The 14,495-nt window shown below is 47.2% G+C and overlaps 1 protein-coding gene across 2 annotated transcripts in view; it reads right to left on the reverse strand.

The window, feature by feature from the left end:
- The window catches only part of LASP1 (LIM and SH3 protein 1), an 88,108-nt gene that overhangs the window by 44,513 nt on the left and 29,100 nt on the right, over positions 1–14,495 (reverse strand). For both annotated transcript variants that reach the window (XM_090044557.1, XM_090044558.1), the window contains exon 2: positions 11,729–11,823. In XM_090044557.1, coding sequence (XP_089900683.1) covers positions 11,729–11,823 — 95 coding nt within the window. The remainder of the gene's footprint in view (positions 1–11,728; positions 11,824–14,495) is intronic.

Genomic DNA, 14,495 nt, shown 5'->3' on the forward strand with positions numbered 1-14,495 from the left:
GCTCTCCTCTGGGCACATGCAGATACCATCCACCATAGGTGCATACCAATGTGTTTAACAGCCTGTGCGCACAGCCCACAAACAAGAGCATGGGGTCAAATCTACTGAAAGAAATCAGATCTGGTGGAACAAGCCAGGGAGTGACTGGGGTGCTGACCATTCCTAAGCAACTAGCAAAACATGTTTGGCTTTCACTTGTATTGCACTTCTATACTAAGTAAATGGATCTGGCTTGCCTTTGTGGAAAGTTGAGGTCTGCTAGGGATGTACTCTCTCTTGAGGAAAGACCCTTGCTTTCCGCCCAACACCATGATGTAACCAGTGTCCACGCCAACTCCATCCATCATGTCAGAAGTTTCAGTAGACACCCTGGATTAGGCAGGGAAGGCCAATCCACCATAACAAGGAAGAGTGGTAAGAGGTAGCTTACAGCACTGAGCATTCATAGGCTGTTTGGCAGCTTGGAGCAGTGACTTCAGCTGGAAGAATCTCTAACTGCACTGAGCATTCATTTGCTTCAGAGGAAAAAACAACACAACACACAAATAAAAACTACTCTTGCCCCCAACCCCCTCCCCCAAGAGACTCCACCCTTCAACTACCCTCCCAGCCCAGTCTCCTCTAGAAGAGAAGTGGGGGGAATCCCCAATACCACTTATCCCTCCTGCCAGAAGCAGCTTAGTCAGGGATTCTTATTCTGAATTTCTGCTCCAAGGGGTAGAGTGCATTTCCTTCACACGCTCTGCCTTGTCCTCCACACCCTCAGTCAGAAACCCATGTTTGGGGTCTTTTCCCTACAACAGCATATGGAAATACAGGCTCATTTCCATGGGCACAAAGAGCAGCTTTTGTTCAGAGCTGCACGGCTATGCGAAGCTGTATACATGAAGACAGAAAGACAGTTATTCCAATCCAGGAACTCAGCAAAAAAGAGAGCCATTGGATAAACACCTGGACTTCATCCCAGCCACACAATTGTTCCTTGCTTTCCCCACAAGCCCCTCCCTTCCCTACTTGGAAGGGGTCACTTTATTAGCGTAATATGCTGCTACCAGATGGAATAGTTAACAGTGCCAAGAACAAAGATCACTGGCTTGTTTTGAAATCAAGAGCAGTTTTGCCCGACACTTGCTAACTTTTTCCAAGAGAGAAGCTAGCTGCAGAAGTGACAGCCGTTAGTCCCACATGGAAAGACACTGACCAAATGATTGAAGCGAGAGCTGTTAAGAATCTCTAGTCCTACACAAAAAAGTTATGCCGCAAGTGCTGTTGGATTCTATGTAATACCCAAGTCCGGTGCTCGACTAGTGTCCCTTCAAACTCTCCAATGGCAGAAGAAGCTCCAACTCAAGCACAACTAAGCAACTGCTACATCTGTGTATTATAGGATGGCTGTGATGAACTCTGTAGCAGTGGGGTGATGGGAGCCCCAAATCTTTCCCCTCTCCTTCCTGAGGGCTTCAGCATGAACTGGAAAGCCATATTAAGGTGTGCCATTTTTTGTAAGGAAAGCTGGATTCCTCAAAGAAACATTTTGGGGGGGGGGGGGGGAAGAAATCAAGCAAGCACACTGGAAGCAAATGAGCAGACATCCCTTCAATTTACCTGGTGTAAAATATTTGGCAATACATATGATCTTTCACCCTCTTTTGGTGGGGGGAGGAAGGGGGACCCACTGTTTGTTTTGGGGTGTGGGTAAGCAGAGGGGTGACAGGACGAATGACTGCAGCACAGGTGAGCAGAGTCTTACAGCAGCAGCATCTCTCTTGTATGAATTCAAACAAAGGATGCCGCTGTTTTGAAAAGGCTGCCTAGATAAATGCTGCGTCCTGTTCCCCAGGGGAAATGCTGCTGAGCAACTAGGCCATTAGCTTCCTGCCAGCTATTCTAGTGCATTTAAGAAATAAGAGAAGCAACTGTATGTTCCACAGAGCAAAGGCAGAGACTGACAACCCTTCTGATTAGCCACACAAGCTCAGGATTACCCAAGGGGACTGCACATTTGACATCTAGCATATGGGGTCAGACCTGTGGAGAGACTCAATGCAATCACATTCACACCAGTGAAAGTTCAGAAACAATTCTTGTTCTTGGTTAAAGGGACCTAAATATACTGGCTTTGGTAGCATTAGAGTCCCTCCTTTCCTTTCAGATCTTGGCCCATCTTGGATGCTACTACACTAGTTAGGCAAGCTCTGCTCTCTGAAATCTAGGAGAAGGGCCCAAGGAAGAGGGAGAGAGGCAAACTTTTCAACTCAGTTTCTGGAGTGTAGAATAGCATTCCCCTGAGGATTTCCACAGTTCCACCAATGGATAATTACTGGGCAAGCATGACCCCCTTGCTATGTCCCAGTGGCCAGTACTATACAGTAATCCTACAGGGGAATTGCAGCTAGCAAGGGATGGGAAAAGTAACAAGAAGGGTTTCTACAAGTATGTCAGCAACAAGGAAGAAGATCAGGTAAAGTGTTGGTCCCTTACCAAATGAGGGGGGAAACCTAGTGGAAGATGATGCAGAAAAGTGCTCAATGCCTTTTTACTCAGTCTTCACAGGCAAGGTCAGCCACTAGGCTACTGCACCTAGTAGCAGTTTGGGGAGGAGGTGAACAGCCAACCGAGGTAAAAGAACACATTAGGAACTATTTAGAAAAGCTGGACATGTACAAATCCATGGCGCTAGATGCAATATACCCAAGGGTGCTGAGGGAGTTGGCTGATGTAATTGCAGAGCTGCTGGCTATCATCTTTGAAAAACTGTAGCAAAGGTCCCAGGTGATTGGAAGAGGGCAAAATGTAATACCCATCTCTAAGAAAAGGAAGAACCAGACTAGTCATCCTCACCTCAATCTTTGGAAAAAAAGAAGTCATGGAGCAGGTCCTCAAGGAATCCACTTCTAAGCACTTGGCAGAAGAGGCAGTTAGGAAGAGCCAGTATGGATTCACCAAGGGCAAGTCAAGCCAGACCAACCCAATTGCTTTTTATGATGAGATACCTGGCTTGGTGGATGTAGGGAGAACAGTGGATGTGATATACCATGACTTTAGTAAGACTTTTGATAAGGTCTCCCACAGCATTCTTCCTAGCAACCTAAAGGAAGTCTGGGATAAATAGAATGTAAGGTGGATAGAAAAAAAAAAGTGTCTGGATTATCAGGCTCAAAGGGTAGTAATCAATGGCTTGAGGTCTAGTTGGGAGCCAGCATCTAGTGGAGCGGCCCTAGAGTCAGTTTTGTTCAGCATCTTCATCAGTGGTCTGGAAGATGGGATGGAGGGCATGTTCAGCAAGTTTGCAAGTGACACCAAGCTGGGCAGAGTAGTAGATACACTGAAGGATAGGGCTAGGATTCAGAGAAACCTAGACAAGTTGCAGGATTTGAACCTCATGAGATTTCTTCTGGTCTACAGGAACCAGTGCAAAGTCCTGCACTTAAGACAGAAAAATCCCACACACTGGTAGAGACTGAGGCCCAACTGGCTACATAGCAGCTCTGTAGAAAAGGACCTGGGGGTTACAGTGGACAACAAGCTGAACATTAGCCAACATTGTGCCCTTATTGCCAAGAAGGCATTAGCAGGAGTGTTGCCAGCATATCAAGGGAAGTGATTATTCCCCTCAATTCAGCACTGGTGAAGCCACATCTAGAGTACCATGTCCAGTTTTCAGATATATTTACAACTTTAGAGATATTTGGAAGCCTACCGGTGCCTCAGTCATAACAAAATAAGTTCTAGATAAGTATCTATTTTGGCATTTGATTTGGGGGGGGGGGGGGGAAGGGGGGGGGTCTTTTTTGTTTGTTTTCTATCACAGAAAATCAGAGCTGCCCCGCCTTCTTCACTCACCAGGATGCAGGTCTAGCTGCTGCTTTCTCCTCCCACACCATCCCTCCCCCCCATGCTTTGTGGTGCTAAGTAGCCCCAATATGCTGGTGTCCCAAGCCGTAGCCCCCTCCCTGCCAGCATGACCTGTATGCAGAACCAGACTTAGGGGCAGGCAACGAAGGCAACTGCCCAAGGCCGTGAGGTGGGGGAGGAGCGGGGACGTTGGTACCTCTGCTCAGGCAGCTGTGGAGAAGGTGGCAGTGAACCAGACAAGAGGTGCTCCTCATTCCTGACCCACAGCCCCCTGCCTCTCCCCCAACTGCCCCCCCCACCCCCAGAGTGTGGGGCAGGGGGTAGTGCACTGGGGGGCACATTCTGCTCCCCCCCAGTTTTTAGAACTCACAGCAGGGCATGGGGATGTAGCCTGGTTAGACTGGTACCAGGCAGGAGCTCCCTTTGCAGCCCAGCAGGCAGGACCCAGCATGGGAAGGTGGAGCAGGGCAGCAAGACTTGCTGCCATTGCTGCCACCATGGACCCTGTGGCAGCCAAGGCAAGGTGCCCACTGTGGCAGCAAGCAGTGGACGCCTCACCCTGGTGGCACGTGGTTTGTGGTGGTGGCAGCAGCAAGTCTCACTGCCCTGCTCTGCTCTCTTGTGTCTGGTCCTGCCCTCTGGGCTGCGGAGGTGGCTTGTACCTGGCACCAATCCAGTCAGGCTGCAGCCCTATGCCCCACTTGGGCACAGAAATCTGGAGAAGGCACATGCCGTCCCCCACCCCCATTTCCTCCCAACGTGTCACCTCTGGCACCTGACCCATCCCCAGGAAGGGGCACAACAGCTGGGAGCTGGCTCTGGATGAGCTTCCCATGGCTCCATCTCGCTCCCTGGCTGAGCCCAATGGCCGTGCATTCCTGCCCCAGTCCCAGCTGGACACCACTCTCAGCCCTAGCTGCAAACCCTGCCCTACTCCCCCCCTCATTGTGCGGACTCGGCACAAGCTGTGGCCTCAATGTCCCCACAAATTGTGCCCTCCACCCCCTCAAGACTTACCTGTAGGCAGCTGTGGGAACTACTTTTCACCACACTGCCTGGGGCCATATTGCTGACCACACGCATATGCATGAACACAGACATGGGGTGCTACTTGCTTCTGATAGCCCTCCTCTCGCTTCCTTCAGCCCCAAGCAGCCCCTTGTAGACTGGAACTCTGCCAGCCTGCAAGGGGAAACCCAGAGTTTCCCGTATTTTTCCCCCCTTCAAAAGAAGAAAATCTGTGTTTTTCTACAGCAAATGGAATACCAAGATCCTTGCTTACGAAGACAGGCTGAGGGAACTGGGCTTATTTAACCTGGAGAAGAGAAGACGGAGAAGAGATTCAGTAACAGCCTCCAACTACTTAAAGTGCAGTTCCAAAGAGGCTGGAGCTAAACTGTTCTCAGTGGTGGCAGATGACAGAACAAGGAGCAACAGTCTCAAGTTGCAGCAAGGGAAGTTTCCCTTACATATCAGGAAAAACTTTCCAACTAGGAGGGTAGTAAAGCACTAAAAACAGGTTACCCAAAGAGGTTGGGGAATCTCCGTCCTTACAGGTTGTGAAAACGCAGGTAGACAAAGCCTTGGCTGCAATGATCTAGTTGAGAATGGTCCAACCCCGAGCTCAAAGCAAAACCATATTCTAATCCTAATTTTCTATGATGCTGAATTTCCAGATCTCATTACAGAGACTAATGTACCTAGCTTCAGCTCCAAGAACTGCAAAGCAGCAGTTCCACAGTCAGGCCTCCATTGCTGTGGGCAGAGCAATTTCAAAAAGGCTTACGGATAGAGGCCCTGCTGTAACAGACAGAACGTGTCGTGAAACCCCCTACTAGCAACAGGCACTTTATGCACATGACTTTAAGAGCTGATAGGGCTCTGGAACAGCCCTTGGGGTGTGCTGATGTAAGAAGGGATCCCAGCACAGCAATGCTGGAGACACTATTTGAATTTTAGGCCAAGTCAGTTCAAAGCAAGGATTACCAGATCCCCTATTCCACAAATCTCTGCTCTGCCAGCTCCAGCAGGGTTCTGCTGCCCACCTCATTAGGGCTGATGAAGACAGTGGTTTTCAACTTTTTTATACTTGAGACCCCACTCAGAAAATGCCAGCTCTTACTTCTCACTTGATTTTTGACTACAGAAAAAAAATAGGGCACTTTTTCCATTGTGAAGAAATTAGAAAGACCACAATGGGTAAGAATGCTTTTAACAGCCTAGATTCCAATTTGAGATCTCTGGGTTTATGGCGTGAATCACGTTTGTACCCTATCCACAATGAATGCCATCATTTCCTTATTTCCTTCAAAGGAGTCTCTCCCTTCCCCCGCAGTTCACCCTGTAGGGTCTTAAGAAGCCTCCATGGGTTAATATAATCGCTTTAAGGAGGCTGAAGCTGATCTTGCACAACTTGTGTACAAAGCCTGTTTTCAGCTTTTTTTGACGAGAGCTCTCTCCTCTACAGCTCTTACCATCTAGAATAACATTCCTGATCTTTCCTCACTTTCAGCAATTTCAGCTGGAAACAAGGTCTCTCCCTTGGCTCTACATTCTTTCCCCTCCACTGTAAGTTTGGAACTCGACTCCACAGAACTGTTCACAAGCCAGGATTTGTGCAGGACTATGGAAAGGCATTTTAGATGAGCTCAGCCCATTCTGCAAAGAGCTTGGGAGTCAATTTAGTGCTTGAGAGGGGTCAATGGAGAGATTTATGAAAAGGAAGATTCTCCAAACTGCTGCTGCAAAAAGGAGAGTTATGAGTAGAAACAAATCCCTGTCATCTTAAAGAAAACAGAGTCAGAGGGCAGAGTGAAACAGCCAAGGCTTCTTGGAAGGCTGCATGCAGATTTATTACAGGGTAATGTCAGATAGCAGGGAGGAAGCCCAGCCTTCTTCCTACTGCTCTCTTGAAGAAAGAGAAGTTTAGGAGGTTGGCAGGAAGCCAGCACTCAGACAGAGGAGACCCTGTGTTAAGGCATGTTCAGAAAAGCAGTCTCCTCTTTGCCAGTATAAACGTTGCTTTTCTCCCCCTTAGCAGACATAAGCTGTTCCCTCTGCACTTTTAGCAATTAGTGGTGAAGACTGTTTAGAAAGGGTGAGCCCCATTTAGGCAGAGCTAGACTCTCTCAGTGCCAGACACAGGGTCAGATGAAGGCAAACTCACCTTATCTGGCCACTCCTTCCTTTCCAGGTTATTCTGGGAAAGCCACAGAGCTACAGCAACAGTAACTGAGAAAGCAAAACCAGGAAATGGAACAGCTGAACTAGGACTTAAGACCCAGAGTAAAGCAGCAGGTTCTCAGATACTGAAATGACTGATACCCCCTGACATATAAGTGCCAAGGATAACAGAAGCTACCCATTTTGTATTACTCTGGCATTTGGTCAATGCAGTCTAGTGTATTTATCCTAGTAAACAGAGAGAGGCACCATTATTCCCATCTCACAAATGGGAGCAGAGATTAAACGACTTGAACACGGTCATTCAGAATGCCTCTGGTAAAACAAGGCACTAAACTACTGTCCAATGGGAACCAATTATATCATCCTTCCCTGGCTGAAGAATGAACATAGACACCCACCTCACGTAGAAATGGGACCACCAGTTTCCCATTACCCGAGATAAAGGGCAGACAAGCAGCCTGCATGCTACCAAGTCACTAACAGTGTCATCTCCTATACGTCATGGACCATGTTATGACGACATATTACAACCTGCCTGACATCTCATACCCCAGGTAACCTGCCTACAGCTGATCACTTACATTCTCCTCCTCCTCCCCTGCTATCTCTACCCATTGTCTTCCAAACTTCCACTCATTTGCATTTTCAGACCTGCATATTGTAAATTAGCTTCTTCTCTACCTTGGAGAATAATATCAGCAGTCTCCCCATGCCTGACCAAGGAGGGCGTTTGTGCCCAAAAGCTTGCAAAGAACCCCCCCTTCCCCAACTACTTAGTTGGTCTAACAACATATATTACATCTACCCAAAGAACCTTGCCTGCCTATGTCCTTAGACTAATGTATACCGTAGGGTTGTTGGTTGTAGCCATGTCATGAACCAGGCACCTGGAGCCTAGAAGACTGTTCTGAAGCAAGCTGAACAGGAACATTTTAACAAACCAGAAGTTTAGATGCAGATGAGAACCTATAAACAAGTCAGAGTAGATCTGGCAGCGGAACAGATCTTACTTAAGGCCTGTATTACATTTATGGACACAAGATAAGAAGAAAACGCCAACTCCCAGCTGTTAAGTCACCAATATGTGGTTAACTGCATTGTTCACTCTACCCATCCCCCACAGATACTCAGCAGGACAACCAACTCTTCACCAGAAACCATGCCCTCAGGGCACTGAAGGGTTAAGACACTAGCTCAACATCAAAGGGAATTCTTGGTCAGAAGGGGTTGAGAAACTGAGATGGGTCCAGGGTTGCGCAAACTCCTTGGAATCTTAGGAATTTCCCATTATTATCCCACTTCCCTTTCACCAAGGGTGGAGGGGAGAGGAGCGAGGACTCCAGGCTCTTCCTTCTGCACACAGCACTACTGATGCTGGCTTTGGGTTTCACCCAAAAAAAAAATAAATCAGAAGCCTATCAGAAGACAATTTCGTGTACATTTGTGATGCTGCTACCAGCCTCTCAAGGCCAGAGGCAGCTATTAAGAATAACATATTTTACTTGAAGTTTGAGTGGCTTAAGTTTAGCCTGAGTTCTACACAAAGAAACAAGAGAGGCAGATCCTCATCAGAGCAGCAGCCACCACTGGAGCTGGAATGCTTCCTACCCTTGGTGAAGTCACCACACAAGGGATCTCAACCCTAGGTGTTAGCTCAGGGCTTCTCTCTAGAGAACCAGATACTGGTCTGCCTTTCAGTCAGAAGGAACAATGCACTGCTTCAAGGTCTTATAAAAAAAAAAAGATTATACTATAAGCTAAGACAGTGGTTTTCAAACCACGTTCTGTGGAGCCTTAGGGTCCCATGACAGGTCATCAGGAGTTCTGCAAAGTGATTGGGAGTAAGGGCGGAGCAGACCGGGAGGCAGTGAAATCGCCATTGATGGGCCAAGTTGCCTGGCTCTGCATCAGTCTTAAGACTGGGATAGGGGCTCCAATGCACAAGTAGTGATGTGAAAGGGTTCTATGACATTAGGAAGTTTGAAAGCCATGGAGTCAGGACTCCTTAAAGCAGGTGGGGGCAGCCTATGGTCCTGGATCTGGTCAGCAAAGAGGTTGATCTGGTCTCAGAAAGCCACACCCAGCCTGGGACAAGTTGGGCAGCACGCAGCTGTGCCACACTGCTGCTCCTCTCCACAGCATACTCCCTAGCAGCGTTTCCTACTTCCCTCTGTGCTTAAGCCTACAACAGCTGTAGAGGAGGGTATGAGGGTAGCACAGACAGCTATGAAACAGGAAAAGGGATGGAGAGGGGAAAGCTATTTGCAGCCCACAGCAGGTAGGCAGGTTAAAAGCTCTCCACAAGTCTGTACTGATACCAGAGGCAGTTTTTCTTCTTCTAGACTCACTAAAGCATTCTCACTTAACTCATACTTGGCAAGAATGAGAAGAGGTTACTTCATGCAAATCTGTATGAAGTAAACAACCTTTGGCACCAGTCAAAGTCCATTCCTAGGGCTGTTAAGGCCAAGCTTCCTATGTGTACTTTGTGCAGTTTAGAGGCAACTTGTCAAAAGGTTTAGCTTTCAGTGAGATCCTGAATGGCTGGCTATACTACATTCATAATCAGCTTTTTCAGCCAGACAAGATGTTTGGGATGGATATCAAGACTGGAATCCAACAGGCTTGCCTGCTGCTAAACAAATCCTGCCCTGTACTCCTGTGATAACCTAGAGCAGAGGGTAAGCAACTTTTTCCAAACAGCAAGCTGGAACAGCCAAGCCAGGGTCAGAGGCACCTGCTGCCAGAGCTTTTCTTTGCCAAAGCCACACATCCAAGGGCCAGATCCAAGGTTCCACAGGTCGGATCCTGCCTGCAGGCTGATAGTCTCCAACCTAGAGCTTTTCATAGCCATAGCTAACCAATCAGCTGCCAGCTACTAAAACCCAATTACAAGGAGAAGGGGGAAGGGTTCCACAGAGCTCAAGTTTTGTACCCTCCCGACTAGTCGTACCCTAAAGCTGGAGTTAGCAGTTGACAACTGTACAAACTGGAGATTTTGCTCTACAAAAAAAGTTTCCTATTTTACCTATTAAATGAAGAAGCAGGATTCCTAGGACACAGCTAGGATCCAGTGTTTAACCCAATAAAGTTAGTCTCACTTATTCTTCCACTGCATCATAGTATTGTATATCAGGGAATCTGATCAAGTCATAACTGACCAAATACTACATGTCTAATTACACTTCAAAACACCAATTCCGGTGGCATTAGACACATATCATCTCTGGCTGCCACCTCACACTACTGGCAGTTTCCCCCTTTGCTATGGTTATAGCTTCATCGGTGCAGTCAGCAACAGGAACACTGTACAAGGGTTGCAGCAACTGACATTTTTGCTAGACCACCTGGTACAGCAAGATGTCTTAGTTTTCTCTTTCCCACCCCTCTGCCTTAAGTGGGTTTAATACTCATCTTATAGAGATGTTGTCAGGATTAAATGTTTAAGGTAAATTGTAAGTGGAACATGCTATACAAATGCCAAGTAGTATTAACAGCTCTTAGAAAAAGAATTGTATGGCATATGAAAAACCACTACAAAAATCCTCTAGTGCAAGCTGCTCTATGAAGATGTTAAGACTCAGTTTGATGTGTTCACCTGTGGATTCAGTAGAACTGGCAGGACCAGCCCCAGACTGCTGCCACTGCCACCTTAATAGCAGACAGTCTGCATCACCATTGTGTTAGCTTCTGCTCATCAAGGCTACAATGAAAAGCTGTGTTTCCAGTCAGTTTCACTTTCATGACACAACAGCACAAAAAGACTGAAGCAACAGGAACACTGAAAACTAAAATGTGCCTGTACAGGAGATGATTACAGAAGTCCTTGGTTTTTGTTTATATATTAGATATGGCTCTATCCCTCTTTCCAAGAGCCTATCACCTGTCAGGGACAATAACGATCAATGGAGTTCTCAACATTGTCAGAGTTCCATTTTGGAGTACTCTATACTTAAATCTCCATAGAAGTGAAACAATGATCCCCTAGTGTTGCATTAAGTAGGATCATTACAAGAAAAAGGATGGAAAGTCCCTTTGGCAGCATACTGATCTTGAGAAGGTCAGTGAGGACTAATGAGTCAAAGGCAGCTTGGTACCAATCCAGAAATAACTTAATTGACTAGTCTCAGATTGACAGAGGGGTAGAACTTGTTTGAGAATTTTAAAGAAGGCCATTACTGGAAACACATTAGGCATCTTTCCTATTCAAAGGATGCACCTTGAAGGAGCTGTGCTCCTTAAGTACCTCCCTACCTCTTACTCTATATCAGGGGTTCTCAAACTTTGTGGTACCGCAACCCCGAGTGCTGGATGGCAGCAGTGGGGGGACAGGGAGTTTGCATGCAGCAGTCATCACTGCCTTATAGCACTCCATGCCGCCATCATGTGTACCCCCAAGACATCTGTGACCCTCTTAAGTTGCTCGCAACCCCCCAGAGGGTCGTGACCCACAGTTTGAGAACTCCTGCTCTGTATCTTTACTATTTTTCATCTCTTCCACCCTACTCCCTATTACCAGAGAATTCAAACATCCCGCACCCCAAGCAAGCAGGGACAGCTATCATCAGTTGCCTGTCTGCAAGTTATCTGCCCATAGTTATAGGAAATCTGGCAGAAGAAACAGCCAAGGTACTAGGAACCAAACTTTATGGAATTTTGAAAGGCTGAGAAGGGAACAGACACTTACGCGTTGCAATACGGCTTTTTCTCGTAGCCTTTGTAGTTCTTCATGTTTAAGGTCATCTTGCAAGTCTCGCAGTGGAAACATGCTTTATGCCAGAACTGAAAGAGAAAAAAAAAACAGAACTTAACAGGAGAATCCTGCAATTCTAATAGAATATGATCCTAGTTCCAACAACACCACATACCAACCTCTTGTAAACTCAAACTGCTCCTCTGGCTTATGCAGTCAGTAACTGGGGGGAGGAGAGAGGGAAAGGGAAGGTAGGTCACTGATTAGAGAGAGAGATTTCCCTAAAAGATTTTTCAAGGATCGACAATGTCCCTAGTGCTATAGGACCTATGGTTTAAGCCTTGAAGGCCAGGCAACTGATTCCTTGACTAAACAGTGAAAAGTAATCAGAATGATTATTCTTAGTAGTATAGTAGCACCTTGATTATGCCATGATCAGGTCCCCCACTTTATACTGAGCAGTGTACAGAGGAAAAAAATAATAATTCCTACCCAGGTGGGCTTATGGTAGACAAGAAGAGGGGAAGGCTCCCGATTGGAGAAAAAAAGAGGGAAGGTGGAATAAGGCTTCAGGGAAGAGAAAGGGAATGAACATGGGGACAAAAAGTGTCCCAGATAAGACCACCACCCCCTCCCCAAAAAAAAAAAAAAAACACAACAAGAGAACCAGCAGTCTGACATGAGGATCAACCAAAGCATCTCAGCTACAACTGCTTTTCTCTACTCCAGCTGGCTGAACCTGGGTGGCCCTTCCCAGCTGTCTCTCCTCTGAGCTCACATAGTTGGGGGCCATGAGCCCTAGCATCACTAGAAGGGACAGGATTACCCCTATTGGGTCTCAACTCTTCTCCCTGTCAGGGTATGGGAGTACTAATTGCAGCTGCATGTTTTTGCTCTGACCTGCCAAGCATCTGGGAAGGTTTCACCCAGGAATGATATTACACTTATACCACTGAATCTGTGATCCTAAAGAGAAGGCAAAAATGGGGGTGGGGAAAAAAAAAAGGGAGCCGTAAGCAAGGCAGCAGAAGAAAGTCTCTCTCCTCCCACCCTAGAGACAGAGGATTCGGCTAGTTTAAAAAATGGCAGCATGGTGGCATCCTGAGTTTCCCACATCTGCTGTGGGGGCCCACAACAGCAGCCTCAAGCCTGTCCTGCACTGTTGCTCAGGGCCCAAGGTCTAAACATATGCATACAGCAAAGGACTAGTTCAGCTTAGTTGCCCCCTTACAGATGCCAATGTGCACACTCCCACTTATACCAAGGCCAGAAGAAACAGTCTTGAAATCCAGACCATGATTCACTTTTCTGACACACAAGCATTACAAATTATGACAGCCACCACACTCCAAGAAACTGTTGGTTTAACACCTAAAACATTTACAGAACAAGCACTGCAGTTGGCCCCAACTGATGTGACCAGCTCCTCCCACTGGAAAAGGCCCCATGGAAAAAGTGTTTGTAAGCTACTACTGGAACTCTAGACTTTTCCTAGAATAACCTTGAAACCAACCTGGACTCCCATCTCCCAGCTGGTCTCCCAAGACAGCAACAGCTGCTAAGTGCACAAGCCACCCAAGCATGAAGGACTGCTGCAAGCCCAACTGCTACCACATACTGCCTATAGAATGCCCACAGGCTCTTCAATTATTAGAGGATGGTGGATGCAAAGAGCTCAAAAGCAGAGCACAACCAAGCAAATAGCAGCTTCCAGTGTCAAGTTACATGCTTCATGAGTGAAATTCAGGTCACCATGGACCTAGGGTTAGAACTAGCATAAAAGAACAAACACTCAAACTGACACCCAACAGCACACTGCTCCCCCATACCAAACATGGTCCTCCAAGTATGCAGTGGGGGATACAAGGCAAAGCTCTCAGCTCGGGAGAGTTACCAAATTCAGGGTGAACAGCTGGTTCTGTACTTGCTACTGGATTGGGGGGGCGGGGAGCAGGGGTCTGCACAACACATTTAAGATACTCGGTCCCCCACATCCCACCACCACTGCTTCCACTATTTCAGCCTAACTGCTGAAGGCTGAGCAACAGCTTTGCTAGTCTCTTCAAGAGAGTCTGTGTTACCTGCACTTCAGTACCACACCCTGTTGAAAAAGCCACAGCACAAAAAAAGAGTTTATGACTCAGCTGAAGCAGAGGGCAAATGCCTCACTTCAATCGCTCCAAGCAACATATTAATACTTTTCCTTGTGTGCCTGCCAAGTCACCCACGACATGCAGGTTTCTGTTTGCTTTTCCCCAAGTGAAAGAGGATGTCTTCATAGATGCAGATTTTTTCCAAGAGAGTTTTGCTCCCTATCCTTGTCAGGGGCTCTGCGTTAGCAAATCTTGTTTTCATCTTCATTTTGGGAGGAAGAAAAGCATACAGAGTTCATAGTTTAGGACAGGGGTAGGCACTGTTTTTTGGCCGGAGTGCCAAAAAAAACTCATAATGTCTACTTTAGAAGGTGCCAGAGTGCCGCCATGCTGGAGCAGCTGTTTGCGGCCTCCTGGCTGCAGCTGGCCCACAGAGCCCAGTCTGCTTGCAGCAGACCTTGCAGCCTCCCAGCCACCTGCTGGGAGCAGCCTGGGCTCCATTGCTGGCAGCAGCTGCTTAAAGCCTGGGCTGGTGGTGGTGTGCCGAGCAAAATGGCCCTGTATGCCATGCTTGGCATGTGTGGCCCCTGGTTTAGGGCATCATGTTTGGAGTGCAGACACCTAAGAAGTTTGGCAACAGGAGGCTGAACCCATGTGATTTGACTGAG

Source organism: Crocodylus siamensis, chromosome 4 (genome assembly GCF_052110815.1).
Source record: "Crocodylus siamensis isolate JL-2025a chromosome 4, ASM5211081v1, whole genome shotgun sequence".
Lineage (NCBI taxonomy): Eukaryota > Metazoa > Chordata > Crocodylia > Crocodylidae > Crocodylus > Crocodylus siamensis.